Raw genomic sequence first — 19,391 nt, 5'->3', positions numbered from 1 at the left:
CCAGAAGTTAATTGACAGCATGCCAGGGCGGATTGCAGAGGTCTTGAAAAAGAAGTGTCAACACTGCAAATATTGACTCTTTGCATCAACTTAATGTAATTGTCAATAAAAGCCTTTGACACTTATGAAATGCTTGTAATTATACTTCAATATTCCTTAGTAACATCTGACAAAAATATCTAAAGACACTGAAGCAGCAAACTTTGTGAAAATTTATATTTCTGTCATTCTCAAAACTTTTGGCCACGACTGTAGTGTGTGACAATACACAATGTCTTGCGGGAACCTGCACATTTCTTTTTTTACAATACATTATTTCGATACATTGAAATAAATACCTTTGCATGTGTGGCTCCTTACCACAATCAGTAAGGCAAAAATAATCTTTGCTTAGAGGGCCTTAGAAATCCTTTTTTGCAGAGAGAGAAGCTAGTGTGGAAGGAGCATCTTCCACTTTGGAAGATGAAGAATATGAGGATCATGTCTCTGTCAATTCAGAGTCTGACAATGAGTTGAAAGAAGATAGAATTTACCCTCAGCTAGGACCAGCCAGCCCCAGGTTCAGCCGTCAGCAACCAGCTCATCAGCAGCCTGCAGGAGGATAAATAGGGATGTCAATAAATGGTGGCATTGAATGGTCTTCTTGACCAAGGAACGAGCCACCCCGCATGGCTGCCAATGTGATAAGGATGCAACCAGGGCCGACGCGGATGGGGGTTACTCATGTGCAGGACATAGTCTTCTTTTGAACTGTTCTTCCCAGACACCATCCAGAAAATCATTATGGACAGCACTAATTTGGAGGGAAGCTGTGTTTTTGGAGAGAGATGGAAGGAGACGGACCAAACTCATTTACATGCATATTTTGGCATTCTTATCCTTGCTGGTGTTTTCAGATCCAATGGGAATCCACAAAATCCCTGTGGGTTAACTTTTACATGCAACAATGTCTCTGGAAAACTTCCACATTATTTCCAGGATTATCTGCTTCAATAACCGAGACACCAGACCAGCTCGGCGGCAGAGAGACAAGCTAGCTGCAATCAGGTGAGTGTTGAGCAAGTGGGTGTACAGCCTTCCCCTGTTTTACAACCCTGGGCCCAACGTTACTGTTGATGAGCAGCTTGTGCCATTTAGGAACCGCTGCCCCTTCCGGCAGTACATACAGTCTAAACCCGCAAAATATGGAATCAAGATCTGGGCTGCCTTTGATGCTGCTTCATCATGTGCGTGGAACTTGCAAGTGTATACGGGGAAGCCAGGTGGAGGGGCCCTGAGAACAAACAAGGGATGTGGGTTGTCCTGGACGTGACACAGGGACTCCGTGGCCACAACATCACATGCGATAACTTTCTTTACTTCGCACAAGCTGGGAGAGGAACTCCTCAAGAGGAAGCTGATGATGGTAGGAACAGTAGGAAAAAACAAGCCAGAGCTCCCACCTCAGCTGTTGAATACATGGAACAGCCTATCAATTCTTCTAAGTTTGTGTTCACAGCCAACACGTCCCTAGTGTCCAACGTGCCAAAGAAAGCCAAAAATGTGGTACTCATGAGTACGCTGCATAGGGATGAGATAATCTGTGGCCAGGAACATCAAAAACCAGAAATAATAATGGATTACAATGGCACAAAAGGAGGGGTGGCCAATTTAGGCAAGCTGGTAGCTTCAGCTCCAAAAGAAGAACCCAAGCTGGTCATTTGTGATATTCTTCAAGTTCTTGGACATCTCGATGTATAATGTGTTTGTCATCTGGATGGCATTGAACCCAGATTGGAACAGAGGGAAGCTCCAGAGGGAGACGGCTCTTTCTCGACGAGCTGGGCAAGGCATTAGTAAGACCTCGAATCCAGAGGCAACATATCCCAAGGACCCCGGTTTCTGCAGCCATCATGAGGAGGATTCAGGAGGAGGATGATGGTGCCCCATCCGCCCGACCCACAGAACCAACAACTCCAATACCGGAAGTAAGTGTGAGTGATGTTGTTGCGTGTGTGTGTCTGACTCTCCTACCATGGCCTGCTGTAACTATATATGTGAGTGAGAAATTCGTAAAATTCCTGAACTGAATGTAAAATTCCTGAACTGTGTTCATCATTCTAAATTGCAGCCGGTAGCAACAAGAAGAAGCGCTGCGATGTGTGTGGAACCAAAAAGGACAGGAAGACACAGTACACATGCATCAAGTGCAAGAAATACATTTGCAACACAAACACAGCAAAACTCTGTCCCTCATAGTGTGTAGACTGGCCTTAATTTGTGTTAAATTTTTGTTCAATGGGGCTCATTTATAATTTCCATAAAATACTGTATTTCAAACCAATGAACATCAATTGTGATAACCTTGTTTCATGTATATTTGTTCAAGATAAACATGATTTCTTCCCCACCTATGTCTTGATTATAATTTTATAAAAAATAAAACAATAGCGCTTTTATTGATAAATGTGATCTAGCAGAGGTAAATGGCAAATATTAACCATGTTTGCTGTCTATATTGCTTGTAATTGATATGTCAACATCTAAGTATTTTTACGTAAATTGATATGACTATTGTTTTAAAAACCCAATAATGTTGTGGGTCTATCAACCTTATTGGTTGAATAACAAAACATGAACACCACACAAGATAATCTCTATCCTTTCTCCATCTCTTATTTCCTATCTCAGGAAACTGAGGCGTGGAGACAAGTTCACAGACACCAAGTTCCTCCGCTCTCCCATCTTCAAACAGAAACCCAGGAAGTCCATGAAGACCCAGCCGTCGTTGGAGAAATACAATGAGTCTTTTGTGGGATGTCGCTAACATGTGCTTTATGTCCACACATTGAACACATGTTTTACCCATTCAAATTTGTTTGAGAGTTAGTTTGGCACCTGTGTTTGTGATTAATTATTTTTATAGTTTTTTGTCCAATGAAATAATGGAAGCAGCTTAAATTGTGGTTCATTTCTTAGTTCATTCTTTGTTCTTATCAGTAGGCTGAATTTAGCCAAATCATCAGGGGCATTGGAGATGTTCAAGTATATCTCCCCAAAATCTATATTCTCTCCATCTCCCCGTTTCGTGATGCCTGTATTGATTGTTAGCCATCTGTAGAGGGCGATGTTAGAACAGCATTCTGTCGGACGACATGTTCCTCATCTACTGTATGGTTGTGTTCAGTTAGTTCACTGTTGTACATATATGTTGAGCTTGCCTTTTCTAGAACTTTGAATATTCATTTGCCACATGCCGCTGTTTTCATGCGTAAGATGTTTTGGTTTTATGAATAAACATTCAGTCCATGATTCCTATTCAGCTGAGTCTTTAATGGCCCCGTATACACTCAGGTTGTACATTAAAAGACACCATCTGAAATATAATTTGTAACCTGCATTACTGTAGCCTGACTGATGCAGCGTAGTGGCTTTACATAAATAGGCTGAAGTTTGGGGTTGCCCATCTGCAGTTACCTTAAAAAACAATGCATCAAATGCTACTTTCTACAAATAAATGTAACTTGTCACTCTGATCTTAAAAAGCGTGTCTCGGCAGAAGTGTATATATAAATATATATTCTTTAAAAATATATATTAAGTGGCGGGCCACCACTGCCAAATGAATATAGGGCCAAACAAAAATGACGTCCCAAGGATTCCAGATAGCACTGACCCGCCACCCACTGACCTGTCACTAAGCTTTCATCTAACCAATTAAATCGTCCCCAACTACCTCTGGAGATGGTCAGAAAGATCTGATCACGAAGGGCGCATTCCTCTGCCCAGGGGTTGCTGACGCCTGCCAGACCTTACAATGCCTGGATAGGTATTTAAGTATCAACTAACCACATGTTATAGCAATCTGTCAGTCGATGACAGTTGATGTGGCACGCAACCTCTGAGCAGGTGAACTCGACAATGTTATTTGAATCGTTTACACCTGTTATTTCAACTGTGGGCAATCAGAATGTGGATAATACCAGGACACAGGACCCATGTTAGCGGCAGGTATAAAACCGCTTTTGTTTTATATCGATTTGCAAAGTGGGATTTGAGTTGGAACGGCCGAGTCAGTGTGATTTGTAGCAGGAAAAACACAACTCCAATCCATTAGATTCACTTCTATTTTAATCAGTCTATAAAATAGTCTGTCATTCAAACCAATATTACAAAGGCTATGTAATAACTTTGACATATTACAAAATCCAGGTTTCTCCTAAAGTTTGAAAAAGTACAAACATCTTTTATACAAAACAGCAAAACTACATAGTATTGCACAATCTTTTTATTTTATCTTCAAAGTACAAAGATATCAATCGTCTAGACAGAAATAATAAGACAGAATAAATTATTTTCTTAAGCATTATTCCTTAAAAATTACAGCACATAAATAAGGAGAAACTCTACATAGTTAAAATTAGCCATTAGTTCATAGTGCTTTTCTCAAAAAACAGAACATCTCGATGGAAAACAAAAAAGCTATTTTTCACCATGTGATGCTGAATAGTTGCTTGAAAAAATAAATAAGTGCATTTCCATGGTCACCTTTTGCCCTATGGGACTTTTTACATGGACCAGCATGAAGGGCTTCCCCTCTTTTCAGTTTAAAAACAAACCAGGAAAAATATACAGCAAGTAATTCAAGAGGTTTACAATTGTTAAAATTCATACATACAGATTTAAAATATAATTTTCCTTTTTTGGCAGGATGAACTCTAGTAACATACATACAAATTTTGCCCTCATAAATTCTGGGACAGACCTCATCTGAAGTCACGCGTAACACGCACATACAAATAAGACAAGTCAGACTACTATGGTTCCAGGGAGAGGTTTCCCCTAGGTACAGATATAGGATCAGCTTCGCCTCCCCTAATCCTAACCTTTTCCATTAGTGGGGAAAGTGCAAAACTGACCCAAAATCGGCATCTAGCGGTATTTTCACCCTACACCATTACAACCCAGTAACACCATATGGAGACAGAGACTGAATGGCTGAGTAACTGACTGACTATCCCTCCCCATATCTCTCAGACAGTCCAGTTCTTCACAGATGTGACGTCTTACATGTAGTATGACTCCGAACAGATGTACAGTTAGGTCAGCTGAACAGATGGAGGGTTGGATTAGCTGAACAGATGGAGGGTTAGGTTAGCTGAACAGATGGAGGTTTAGGTTAGCTGAACAGATGGAGGGTTAGGTCAGCTGAACAGATGGAGGGTTGGGTTAGCTGAACAGATGGAGGGTTGGGTTAGCTGAACAGATGGAGGGTTGGGTCAGCTGAACAGATGGAGGGTTAGGTCAGCTGAACAGATGGAGGGTTAGGTCAGCTGAACAGATGGAGGGTTAGGTCAGCTGAACAGATGGAGGGTTAGGTTAGCTGAACAGATGGAGGTTTAGGTTAGCTGAACAGATGGAGGGTTAGGTCAGCTGAACAGATGGAGGGTTGGGTTAGCTGAACAGATGGAGGGTTGGGTTAGCTGAACAGATGGAGGGTTGGGTTAGCTGAACAGATGGAGGGTTGGGTCAGCTGAACAGATGGAGGGTTAGGTCAGCTGAACAGATGGAGGGTTAGGTCAGCTGAACAGATGGAGGGTTAGGTTAGCTGAACAGATGGAGGGTTGGGTTAGCTGAACAGATGGAGGTTTGGGTTAGCTGAACAGATGGAGGTTTGGGTTAGCTGAACAGATGGAGGTTTAGGTTAGCTGAACAGAAGGAGGGTTGGGTTAGCTGAACAGATGGAGGGTTGGGTTAGCTGAACAGATGGAGGGTTGGGTTAGCTGAACAGATGGAGGGTTGGGTTAGCTGAACAGATGGAGGGTTGGGTTAGCTGAACAGATGGAGGGTTAGGTTAGCTGAACAGATGGAGGGTTGGGTTAGCTGAACAGATGGAGGGTTAGGTTAGCTGAACAGAAGGAGGGTTGGGTTAGCTGAACAGATGGAGGGTTGGGTTAGCTGAACAGATGGAGGGTTAGGTTAGCTGAACAGATGGAGGGTTGGGTAGGCTGAACAGATGGAGGGTTGGGTTAGCTGAACAGATGGAGGGTTGGGTTAGCTGAACAGATGGAGGGTTGGGTTAGCTGAACAGATGGAGGGTTGGGTTAGCTGAACAGATGGAGGGTTGGGTTAGCTGAACAGATGGAGGGTTGGGTTAGCTGAACAGATGGAGGGTTGGGTTAGCTGAACAGATGGAGGGTTGGGTTAGCTGAACAGATGGAGGGTTAGGTTAGCTGAACAGATGGAGGGTTGGGTTAGCTGAACAGATGGAGGGTTGGGTTAGCTGAACAGATGGAGGGTTGGGTTAGCTGAACAGATGGAGGGTTGGGTTGGCTGAACAGATGGAGGGTTAGGTTAGCTGAACAGAAGGAGGGTTGGGTTAGCTGAACAGATGGAGGGTTGGGTTAGCTGAACAGATGGAGGGTTGGGTTAGCTGAACAGATGGAGGGTTGGGTTGGCTGAACAGAAGGAGGGTTGGGTTAGCTGAACAGATGGAGGGTTAGGTTAGCTGAACAGATGGAAGTTTCTATCTAGGACTTCTGTTTTCCTGAGTGGGGCAAGGGATAGTATACTGATTAACCTAAAATCATCCTCCCTACTGGATATATATCTATCTCTTTCTGGTTGAACGCAGTAGAAAAATAAAGAATAAGTAAATAAAAACAAAAACCTTTTGAAATCATTAGACCTAAGCCATTGCTCCCTCACCCTTGAAGCCCCTTCCATCTCTTCACTTCTCAATGAGACCTGCCTCCTTGATCTTGGTGTAGAAGAACTTCTCTAGCAGGTTGGCACACTTGTAGTACTCGCTCTCTGGGGGATTGTACTCGCGACAGTTGGTGAAGATGCGCTGCATGTCGGCCATGAAGAGCTTCCGCGTGGTGTAGTACCTGCTCTTCAGACGCTCAGACATCGTCTTCAGGTCTGGAGATAATCACACATTAACACGACTCTTGATTAACCTCTATGAAACCAAACGTTGTAATTAACACAATATGACTTAACTAGCCATTACGTGTCTGTCTGTAGGTAACTAATACCAGAGAAGAAGTCAAATCAAATAAATAAGATGGTCTATGCATATTCAGCGTAGCATCTCAATCTCCATCGAATACAGGCATTGACAACAACACCCTTCATCGAATATTTTTAAAAGTATTAAAATAAAGAGATGTATCCATCAATCCAAAGAGAGGATAGGCGGGAGCTTGACAGTCCGCTGTTCCGCTCTGTGATTTAAAAAAAATATGGAAAGGAGCTAACTACAGGCAAAATCAGAGCGGAAAACCTGGTTCAGTCTGGTTTCCACCAGACACTAGAAGATTAATGAACCTTTCAGCAGAACAATAATCTAAAACACAAGGCAAAATCTACACTGGAGTTGCTTACCAAGAAGACAGTGAATGTTCCTGAGTGGCTGAGTTACAGACTTTACTTAAATCTACTTGAAAATCTATGGCAAGACCTGAAAATGGTTGTCAAGCAATGATCAACAACCAATTTGACAGCTTGAATATTTTTTTTTTTACAGAATAATGGGACAAATGTTGCATAATCCAGGTGTGGAAAGCCCTTAGAGATTTACCCATGTTTCGGCCTTCAATAAATGTAATTCTTCAATAAATTAGCAAACACTTTTACTTTGTCATTATGGGGTATTGTGTGTAGATGGGTCAGAAAAAAATCTATTGAATCCATTTTGAATTCAGGCTGTAACACAACATAATGTGGAACAAGTCAAGGGGTATGAATACTTTCTGAAGGGGCTGTATCTGACTCAATTCAATCATCCATATTTTCTTGCTTACAAGTTATGTATGGCTATATTCCTTCCCCTGAAGAGTTGACCCAGGCACAGATGTGTTCCATGCGTAGTGCCATACATACCCATAGGGAAGCGGATGACTTGGTAGTAGCCAGGAGCCTCAGTCTTCTTCACTGGTTCCATGAACGGCCAGGCATTCTGGTGACTCTATAACACATAACGAGAAACCTGTGTGTGTGTGGCTACGAGTTGGTGTGTATGTGCATTTGAGAGAGAGTGAGTGAGTGCATGTGTGCATGCGTGTGTGTGCGTATGTGCGTGTCGCTCACCTTAACGTGTTGTAGGATGGTCTTCAGGGTGCTGTACAGCTGATCTGGATCCTTCAGCTCTTTCCTGGGATCACAACAGGAAACAGGAAGTTGTGATCACCTAATTATCTGTCAGAGTTACCATGACAGTGGTAGCTCACTGGCTAAGCTTTAGAAGGAAAACTTACAAGCCGTTACATTTGTTTTACTAAAAATAGATGAGTAGAAGCTATAAGGAGCTGAAAGACTCACTTACCCTTTGCCCACCGGTTTCCATCCAGTTTCTCCTGGTGACAAAAATAAATTTGAGTTAAACTAGAGACACTGTCCACACACTTCTTTACTGCCCAAATCACTGCTACCTCTTTGGAGATTTGCCTTTGTCCACAATGGCACCATATTCCCTATAGTGCCCTACATTTTACCAGGGCCCATGTAGGGAATAGGGTGCCATTTTGGACGCATCCTTTGAACCTATGCTGAAGGTAGACTAATATAATGACAGGAGGAGAAACGTACGTATTCCAGGAATGCTCTCGATGGGAATCTGTCTAACTCCTTCCTTAAAACAGGAAAGTCCTGGGTAGACCTTTCTGATCTGACCTTGCTTCCTCTCTATCAGTTTCTTTATGATCTGAAAGGGAGGATGGAGTGAGTGAGGGAGGGAGAGGGGGGAGGGTGTGAGAGAGATAGTGGAAGGGAGACCGAAAGAGAGAGAATTTAGGTAACTCAATTTTTATTATACAAATAGACATTGTAGGCGTGCACACACCACACACACCTCTTTCTGTTTCTTGATAATGACAGAGAACTCAGTGTAAGGGATGCTGGGGTTGAGCTCACAGCCCATCAGCGTCGCTCCCTCATAGTCTTTTATGTAGCCCAGATACTTGGCCTTGGGAACCTTGATGTCTTTAGAGAAGCCCTGAGACAGAGAGAGAGATGGAGAGAAAGAGAAAGACAGAGAGCTGTAAGAATGGTACATTTTTTAAAGAGACAGTTTCTTGATGTTTCCCTACATTACAAGATAACCAATGCCATTTGCTGATTATTTAAAGCAACCAATAATGTACTGACCTGCTTTTTGAAGTAGCCAATGGCATACTCGTCTGCGTAGGTGAGGAAGTTGAGGATATCGTGCTTGATGTGGTACTCCTTCAGATGGTTCATCAGGTGAGTGCCGTATCCCTTTAAACAATAGGTAGGGGTCAAAGGTCAAAACTGACCAATCAAGAAGAGTGAGGCACGGAGCTCAATGGCAGTAGAATGAATATCAGTCATATCAGTTAATACCAACAGAAATGCGACCAGAAGTGGAACTGTAGCCTGGTCCCAGAACTGTTCGTTTGTGTATAGCCAAGTCCTATGGTCACTGTCATGTCAAACATGTCCATAGGAGTTGGAAAGACAGCACAAACAGATATGGGACTAGGTTAAAAGAGCTGCATTCTCGTACCTTGACCTGCTCGTTGGAGGTGACAGCACAGAATACGATCTCTGTGAAGCTCTGCGAGGGGAACATCCGGAAGCAAATCCCTCCGATCACACGGCCATCTTTGATCAGCGACAGAGTCTTGTGCTTCCTGTTTGGAGAGAAAGTGAACGGTTCCCATTTATCTCAACACCTCATAATTCGCAACTGGGTTCAACTTCTGCTTTAGGGTTAAAGAGATACAGCCAGGTGTAATGTTCAATTGTTGCCACTGTTGACATAACATTGAGGGGTCAAACCTCTGGTTGCAACTGTAGAGCAACTTCAAATTAAGAGTTTTCTTTCTATGCTACAAAGTTGGGACTATTTTTCTCTTTGGTGGTCAGTCAATCAGGGTAGAACTCCAAATCAAATCTTATTTTATTGGTCACATACACAAATTTAGCAGATGTTATTGCAGGTGTAGTGAAATGCTTGTGTTCCTAGTTCCAACAGTGCAGTAATATCTAACAATTCGCAACAATACACACAAATCTAAAAGTAAAATAATGGAATTAAGAAATATATAAATATTAGGACGAGCAATGTCGAAGTGGCATTGACTAAAATACAGTAGAATTTAATACAGTATATACACATGAAATGAGTAAAGCAGGATGTAAACATTATTAAAGTGACTAGTGTTCCATTATTAAAGTGACCAGTGATTCCATGTCTATGTATCTAGGGCAGCAGCCTCTAAGGGGCACAGTTGAGTAACCCGGTGATAGCCGCTAGTTATGGCTATTTAACAGTGTGAAGGCCTTGAGATAGAAGCTGTTTTTCAGTCTCTCGGTCCCAGCTTTGATGCACCTGTACTGACCTCGCCTTCTGGATGATAGCGGGGTGAACAGGCCGTGGCTCGGCTGGTTGATGTCCTTGTTGATCTTTTTGGCCTTCCTGCTGTAGGTGTCCTGGAGGGCAGGCAGTGTGCCCTCTGTGATGTGTTGTGCAAGCCGCACCACCCTCTAGGAGAGCCCTGCGGTTGCGGGCGGTGCAGTTGCCATACCAGGCGGTGATACAGCCCGACAGGATGCTCTCAATTGTGAGAGTCTTAGGGGCCAAGTCAAATTTCTTCAGCCTCCTGAGGTTGAAGAGGCGCTCTTGTGCCTTCTTCACCACACTGTCTGTGTGGGTGGACCATTTCAGATAGTCAGTTGATGTGTATGCCGAGAAACTTGAAGCTTTCCACCTTCTCCACTGCGGTCCCGTCAATGTGGATAGGGGCGTGCCCCCCCTTTCCTGAAGTCCACGATCAGCTCCTTCGTTTTGTTGATGTTGAAAGAGAGATTATTTCCTGGCACCATTCTGCCAGGGCCCTCACCTCCTCTCTGTAGACTGTCTCGTCATTGTTGGCCTACTATGGTTGTGTCGTCTGCAAACTTGATGATTAAGTTGAGTGAACAGGGAGTACAGGACGGGGCTGAGCACACACCCTTGTGGGGCCCCTGTGTCGAGGATCAGTGAAGCGGAGATGTTGTTTCCTACCTTCACCACCATGGGGGGCGGCCCGTCAGGAAGTCCAGGACCCAGTTGCACAGGGCGGGGTTCAGACCCCGAGCTTGATGATGAGCTTGGAGGGTCCTATGGTGTTGAAGGCTGACCTATAGTCAATGAACAGCATTCTTACATAGGTATTCCTCTTGTCCAGATGGGATAGGGCAGTATGCAGTGCAATGGTGATTGCATCGTCTGTGGATCTATTGGGCGGTAAGCAAATTGAAGTGGTTCTAGGGTGTCAGGTAAGGTGGAGGTGATATGATCCTTAACTAGCCTCTCAAAGCACTTCATGATAACAGAAGTGAGTGCTACAGGGCGATTTAGTTCAGTTATCTTTGCTTTCTTGGGTACAGGAACAATGGTGGACATCTTGAAGCAAGTGGGGACAGCAGACTGGGATAGGGAGAGATTGAATTTGTCCGTAAACACTCCAGCCAGCTGGTCTGCGCATGCTCAGAGGACGCGGCTAGGCATGGCGTCTGGCCCAGCAGCCTTGCGAGCATTAAGATGTCTCACTCACGTCGGCCATGGAGAACGAGAGCACACAGTCCTTGGGAGCAGGCCACGTCGATGGCATTATTTTACCTTTAACTAGGCAAGTCAGTTAAGAACAAATTCTTATTTTCAATGACAGCCTAGGAACAGTGGGTTAACTGCCTTGTTCAGGGGCAGAACGACAGATTTGTACCTTGTCAGCTCGGGGATTCGATCTTGCAACCTTTCGGTTACTAGTCTAATGCTCTAACCACTAGGCTACGCTGTCGCCCCAGCTGTCTGGGAGAAAAACGTCAGTGTCCGCGACGTGGCTTTGTAATCCGTGATTGTCTGTAGACCCTGCCACATACATCTCATGTCTGAGCCGTTGAATTGTGACTCCACTTTGTCTCTGTACTGACGTTTGGCCTGTTTGATTGCTTTACAGAGGGAATAACTACACTGTTTGTATTCAACCATATTCCCAGTCACCTTGCCATGGTTAAATGCGGTGGTTCATGCTTTCAGTTTAGCGTGAATGCTGCCATCTATCCATGGTTTCTGGTTTGGGTAGGTTTTAATAGTAACAGTGGGAACAACATCCTCTATACACTTCCTGATTAACTCAATTCTGATTGGTCAGACCAGTGTTGAATAGACCTTAGCACGGGTACTTCCTGTTTGAGTTTCTGCCTATAGGAAGGGAGGAGCAAAATGGAGTTGTGATCTGATTTGCCAAACGGAGGGCGGGGGAGGGCCTTGTAGGCATCCCGGAAGAGAGAATAGCAGTGGTTGAGTGTTTTCCCAGCGCGAGTACTGCAGTCAATGTGTTGATAGAACTTCGGTAGCATTTTCCTCAAATTTGCTTCGTTAAAGTCCCCAGCTACAATAAATGCAGCCTCAGGATATGTGGTTACCAGTTTGCATAAAGTCCAGTGTAGTTCCTTGAGGGCCGTCCTGGTATCGGCTTGAGGGGGAATAAACACAGCTGTGACTATAACCGAAGATAATTCTCTTGGGAGGTAATACGGTTGGCATTTGATTGTGGAGTATTCTAGGTCGGGTGAACAAAAGGACTTTAGTACGTTATCACAATCACACCACGAGTGGTTAATCATGAAACATACACCACTGCCCTTCTTCTTCCTGGAGAGTTTTTTATTTCTGTCTGTGCGATGTACTGAGAACCCAGCTGGCTGTATGGACGGGGACAGTATATACACATTAGCGAGTTATATACTCGGAAGCGGTGGATGGTGTGCCCGCCTCTTGAGTCGGACTAGAAATCCACTCCAAATACCTTTTCTCCACCGGGTCTTGGAGCGGCCTCTGGGATAAGTTCAATGGCCTTGGCGGGTGCAAACAAAGGATCCAATTCTTGGAAGTCGTATTCCTGGTGAGTTACCGCCGCTCTGATATCCAAAAGTTAATTCCGGCTGTATATAATAACACAAAAAAATGTTCTGGGCTAATAATGTAAGAAATAACACACAAAAAAACAAAATACTGCAAAGTTGCTTAGGAGCCAGAAGCAAAGCTGCCATGTCTGTCGGCGCCATCTTTCATGGAAACACTCACGGGTCAAAGACGAGGCGTGTGATATACTCTTTGGGCATGCGAGGCAGCTGGTGAGAGAAGACATTCTGGAGGCCCACCAGCCACATGAGGATCCTCTTGTTGGGCTTCTGGTTGAGGGAGTTCCCGATGACGTGGAACTCTATCACCCCCCTCCTCTCCTCCAGGCGTGCCGCCTCATCACGGGCTGAGTGGGCCGACAGGAGACTGGTCTGGGGGTGGGGAGGGGATGACGTCAGCCTTACTCATTATCAAGTCCTATTACAGCACTCATTTTGATTTAGCAGTGTCCTTATATTTGTCCCATTATCATCATTATTGTCAGCAGCAGCAGTAGCTTCACCATAATCATCACCTTCAAACCTCAATACTGACTCTAAAACACTGACTTAGTGGGGGGTTCTGAACTGCAAGTCAAATATAATCTAATATCCACTAAATAATTTTAAACTGAGATGGAATAGAGAGTGTTAAGCGATGGAAGTATTGATGACTATATGTTGGACTGAAGAGATATAAGTATTGATGACTATATGTTGGACTGAAGAGATAGAAGTATTGATGACTATATGTTGGACTGAAGAGATGGAAGTATTGATGATATGTTGGACTGAAGAGATAGAAGTATTGATGAATACGTGTTGGACTGAAGAGATGGAAGTATTGATTATATGTGGACTGAAGAGATAGAAGTATTGATGAATACGTGTTGGACTGAAGAGATGGAAGTATTGATTATATGTGGACTGAAGAGATAGAAGTATTGATGAATACGTGTTGGACTGAAGAGATGGAAGTATTGATGATATGTTGGACTGAAGAGATAGAAGTATTGATGAATACGTGTTGGACTGAAGAGATGGAAGTATTGATGATATGTTGGACTGAAGAGATAGAAGTATTGATGACTATGTGTTGGACTGAAGAGATGGAAGTATTGATGAATACGTGTTGGACTGAAGAGATGGAAGTATTGATGAATACGTGTTGGACTGAAGAGATGGAAGTATTGATGAATACGTGTTGGACTGATTGAGGCCTAGATTCCATCAGATCAAGAGTTAACCGGCGATAGCAGACAGCCGCATAGCGGATGTTTTGGTGGTGTTGGAGGTGGAACTGCGTTGGAGCCTTCAAATCGGTGAGCAGCTGCTCTTGTGATCATTGTCACGAAGCCACACCCGCCCCACTCGAGTTAGAAGTTCAGATACAAAGTGTAGGCTGTATAGAAATAATGACGCTCAAATAGACTAATCATTAAACAAAATAATTAGTATTTCTATCATCATAAGCAGGTGAATACTATGTCTTACATTCCAGGACGAGGTTGGTGGCACCTTAATTGGGGAGAACGGGCTCGTGATAATAACTGGGGCGGAATTCGTGGAATGGTAACAAATACATCAAACAATTGGTTTCCAGGTGTTTGATGCCATTTCATTTCCGCCATTCCATTCCGTCGAACTTGAAGGCTGCATGGGATTTCTCCAAAGGTGACTCCCTGCAGACAATGGCAATGTCCACTATAGGTATAATGCCAGGAGCCGCCTTTGAATTTGACAGCTCTAATGCAGTTCCACCTCAGGCACCGCCAAAACAACCGCTATTCGGAAGTCGGCTAAAGCGGATCTGATTGAACAGAGCCCTGAGTGTTTGATGCTACCTCTGGTCCCAGCATGGAGGCGGGGTCGGTGATGGTTGCCATGACTTCGTTGATGAGTTCCATGGGGATGTCCCCGACAATCCTGAGCTTCTTAGTCTCCTCATGGGGGAGGGGCTCCGATGGCTTCCGCTTCTGCCCACCTACACAGGTAGATCATATGTAAAGTTGCCCCTAGAAACTGATCTAAAGAGAGATTTCACCCCTAATGGTTAAGGTTATAATTTGTGGAGGCTAAGCTGATCCTAGATCTGTGCGTAGAGCCTGTTGTGTTTACCTGGGCTGGGTTCCAGAACAGAGGCGGTCTTCCTGGCAGGACTGACACTGCCACAGCTGGATGGGTCCACAGATACTGGGCTGGTGTTGTAGTACAGAGGCCTGGCCACCGGGGGCGCACTGATCACTGTCATTATACACAGGGGAGCTCATCAGATTACTTAATCAATGGAGAGTAGCACTCATCATATCAATCACATCACAACTTTCCTTACTTAAACTTTTTGAGGCAAGGTAAAACTCTAAGTGAGAGTGTGTTGGACAAGCTGGCTTGGTCAGGTGTGTTTTACCTGTATGGATGGGGATCGGTCCTCCTGAGGATCCAGCCAGGAAGTCTTCACTCCAGATGGGAGAGTTGTGACTGTACACCTCCTCCTCCAACATGGACAGGAATCTACAGCACACAGATATCATCATCACACCTACTGTAGACCGAGACTAGGAATCCTCCTCTATCTCATGTGTGTGTGTGTACACGTTTTTTTGAATTTGTCTCTTACTTGGGGAAGTGTGTGAGGATGAGAGTGCGTTTCTCCGGAGGTAGCTTATCCTTCTCCTGCCTGGCCTGCTCTAGCAGCTGTTTCCTCATCACAGTGAAGACGGAGCGCAGCAGGGTCCGACCGAAGATCTGGGTCGTCTCGTACCGCGGTAGACTGTCACAGAACTGAGGGACGTTGCAGTAGCACAGCCATCTGGGGGAAAATACAAAAATGTGGGTTTTATTCTAGGTTATATAACGGTGATACAATTTGCATGAAATGTACACATCTATTGGAATGAAGAGAAAATGAATCTGTTGGTACCAAGTTATGGGAGTGACTGGGGCTACTGGGGACTAAAAACACCATCGCTACCCTATGTTTAAGTGTTTGAGAACACACGATTGTGTGTGACTCAAAATGGGTCAAAATTCCCAAGATCCAGAGGACAAAAAAGGACCTTGTGCATTTCAGGTAAAACAACAACCCAATGTTTATATCCCAGGACAAATCATGTCTGGTGTGGATGAACAAAATCTACATGGGTGGGATGGCGCACGTGGACGCACGCACGCACCCGGTGTAGTCAGCATGTAAGCATTAAGAACATGAAGCCAGCCAGCCCACAGTGTGGTCAGTGCATTAGGAATAAACACGTCGTGACTGTGAACGCATCATCAAAGCGTGCCTGCCAGCAGTTGCAATCATATCATCAAAGGGCACCTACTACCTGGTGTAGTTGACTTTGTACCCGGCGGCATCATCAGCAGGGGCCCGCTGTCGTCTCTGTGAGGGTGTCTCCAGCTGCCAGTAGTTGATCTGGTTGAGGAACATCTTGGCCAGCTCCACGATGGTCTGACGCTCCTTGGAGGGAAGATGGCTGAACTTGTACTGGACAAAGTTATTCACCCCCTGTTGAAGAGACACAGAGATCACGTAAGCAAAATATAATGTGTATAATGTGTACATCTTGTGAAAGTGTGATCTAAATATGTATTTTTTTGCTAGGCGTGTGTGTGTATTTGTTGTGTACACTTGCCTGTTCAATGCTAGGTTTCTCAAAGGGAGGACTCTCCTGTGCCTCCACCACAGGTTTGCCCATCTGTAGGATGCATTTCCTCAACAGCTGAAGGTGAAAGAAGGACATTGTGAGACAGATGCACTGAAAGTAATGTGTTGTTGACATGTTGAGCTGTGGCCTACCTTGAAGAGGGAGAAGTAGACTTGTTTGGTGTCAGCATCCTCCTCTTTGTGGACACATGTGTTCAGGTACTCCACGTCCAGAGCAATGCCCAGAAGCCTGTTCATCTCCTCCTCTGAAACGTTCTCCAGGTGGGTTACATGATCACCTGAAAAGGAGAGACAGTGAGTGAGAGTGCGAAGACAGACTTTAGTTTTGATGACCAATGTGTCCCTGAAAACCTGTTACCTCCTTATTACCTGGATTTCTAGAACATTCCCCCTGCCTATATCATGCCCTTACTCGAGGCAGTGGCACCCCATCCCCATGTCCCCCCTCTGACCCTCTCTCCCCCTCCGGTACACAGGGCAACCCCTCCTAATGTCTCCGCTCTCAACCCTCTCTCCCCCTAGTCTTACCCAGTGTATGAGAGCAGCTACGGCAAGGGTCCTGAAGGTTGACAGTGTTGGGCTGTTGGTCTGTACGGGGTGGTGTGGGAGGGGGGTTCTGGCTCTTCCAGCTGTTACACTTACAGGCCCCCTCAGCCTACAGCACAGGGTTCCACAGGTTAGAAACACACATACTCTTATGCATACACACACATGTTTAGAAACATAACGTAATAAGAAAAATCCCATTGAATGTATATGCATATGTTGACAAAAACAGCTTGGCTACAAAGTGGCATAGCTAGGCAATGCCTGGTGGGCCAGCCCTCTCTCACTACAACTCTTAGCTGGAGCCAAACTGTGCACAGGAACATGAGCCAAGGAACAACAACAAACTCCGCCCCCCAGCAGCTGTCACTGTCAAAACAAAGACGCTGTCTCTCCCTGCAGATGATATACAACTGCAATAAATACTTTCTATTTTACCACGGTGCGCTGACAGACGGAAAAAACACACTGTCACTATTCCAGTGGGGTGAATTACGCCCCGCACACTCCCCTTGCTGGAGGCATTCCGCACCAAGGCATGCAGGCTAACCTGAATTGGTCAAAGCACCTTGAGAATGTTTAGTCCACTCTCCCGCCTAGAAATACATATTATAACATTATAATATGGGAGCGCTAGACTGAACATTTCGCCGTTTTTTCCCCTGATGTTCATTTCCAATAGGATCATTTTACATAACTAGAGCATGAGGGATATGAAAAAATGCAAGCGCAGCAATGGCTTCCTTTGCTGCGTTTGCATTTTGGTAGCGCTGCAAACCAACAAGCATCTGAAACTCAATCCACTTTCAAAACATTGCAAAATGTATAATTGCTAAATAATGTAATAATGGACTACTTAAAACTACCTTGCAAGATGAATAAACTCCGAGCTTCTCCAGTTTCTTCGGGCGCGGGGAGGAGCGGAGCTGCGCCTTCTTCACCGCGATTCGTGCCGATCCTACCGTGGCGCCCGAACCCTCGGTTCCCCCGGCTCCCGGAGCCGCAGGCGCCGATCCCGCTGCACCGATGGCCGGGGAGCCCTGCTGAATCCCTGCGCTCCCGGACATCCTCGAGACCGAACGGGATCCCCGACCCTGGAATTAAATGGTTTAGGTGTCCCGTTCTCTATTCCACTACTGGAGAATCAGACATGGCGCTGATCCGTTTTTTTTTTATAGCTCAATGCGCTGATCCCTATTTTTTTATTTGTCATTGTAGGTCCATTTTTCCTCCACTAGGGGAGACAAAATGGGTATTCCAGTGAGTAGGCTTGGCCAGGGGTTCCCAAACTTTTTTGGTCCGCGACCCCATTTTGATATCAAAAACCCACACCATGTAAAAAACAAAAGGTGATGTAATCTACAGCCAATGTCTACTTTTTTAACTGTGTCTTTGACAGTCTATTATAAATCAGTCTGACAGCATCATTGATGATCTTTCCCCCCCCAGTCTGATTTAGTGCCTCTAATGAGTCCTACACAGGCTTGTGTGCATATGTGTAATAATACCCATAAAACCTAATGGTCAAAAAGGGAAATAGTTTTTTCACAATTAATTATTTCCCAGAGGGGATTTTAGAAGCACTTAAAATAAGGGCTGTGTTTTGTGTAGGCTTACCCTGGCGTGACGTTTTGATAACCATGTAAATCTCTCTCGGACAATGTGACTTTTATCAATATCAGTGATGGGGTCATAATAATATTTAGCATAAACCGTTCAAAAGATAGAACTACATTTGTAGGAAGAAAACAGAAACCAGTGTTTATTACAACCACATCTAGCTGCTACTGGAGGTTACGGACGTCATTTTATATCAGAATTTCCTGTTTTCAAACCCCTAGTTTGGGAAATGCTGGAGTAGGCTATGATCCAGGGTAGAGGTCACAAAAAATGTAACCATTTGTAGTGAGAATCTCAAGGTCAAATGTAATGACTTGGGACAAATGGAGTGTGACATACCATCATAGGCAAAAAAATATATAAGACATGGGAAAAGCAGACAAAAGACTCTGGTGATGATGTCCACCTTACAAATACCACAATAATGTACTAGGCCTTGTAGTTACACAATACATATGTAATAAAATGATTCCAATTATAGGCCGATTATTACATCTTACATAGAGTTCTATTATTCTGACTGGATATTCAGAGAGCCAGGGTGAGGACAGGTCTGACAGGACCACCAGTACCTTAGTCGCTGTGACCTCAATAGGAAAAGCTAAGTGGTCAAAGGTCAGATAAAAAGAACAGGATGTCACTGGTGACCTCCGGCGGAGTGGTTGGG

General features: G+C 44.5%; 1 protein-coding gene across 2 annotated transcripts; it reads right to left on the bottom strand.

The window, feature by feature from the left end:
* Positions 1–4,092: 4,092 nt before the first annotated feature.
* LOC139559244 (histone acetyltransferase KAT2B-like) lies at positions 4,093–18,325 on the bottom strand. 2 transcript variants are annotated; one of them, XM_071375049.1, is made up of 18 exons: positions 17,971–18,325; positions 17,087–17,213; positions 16,691–16,836; positions 16,527–16,613; positions 16,218–16,399; positions 15,509–15,700; positions 15,299–15,402; positions 15,010–15,135; positions 14,736–14,875; positions 13,076–13,284; positions 9,509–9,635; positions 9,130–9,240; positions 8,834–8,977; positions 8,572–8,686; positions 8,309–8,336; positions 8,074–8,137; positions 7,867–7,951; positions 4,093–6,903 (listed from the first exon to the last, which is right to left on the bottom strand). In XM_071375049.1, exons 1-18 carry the CDS (start codon positions 18,169–18,171, stop codon positions 6,710–6,712), a joined length of 2,382 nt encoding a protein of 793 aa, XP_071231150.1. In that variant the 5' UTR covers positions 18,172–18,325; the 3' UTR covers positions 4,093–6,709. The 2 variants fall into 2 exon arrangements, with proteins under 2 accessions (XP_071231150.1, XP_071231149.1); XM_071375048.1 differs by having other exon boundaries at positions 8,309–8,339; positions 17,971–18,324.
* Between the last annotated feature and the right edge of the window lie 1,066 nt (positions 18,326–19,391).

The sequence above is a fragment of the Salvelinus alpinus genome, chromosome 29, assembly GCF_045679555.1.
Source record: "Salvelinus alpinus chromosome 29, SLU_Salpinus.1, whole genome shotgun sequence".
NCBI lineage: Eukaryota > Metazoa > Chordata > Actinopteri > Salmoniformes > Salmonidae > Salvelinus > Salvelinus alpinus.
Note: the sequence above shows the minus strand (reverse complement) of the source record. Positions and strands in the feature narration are given on the sequence as shown.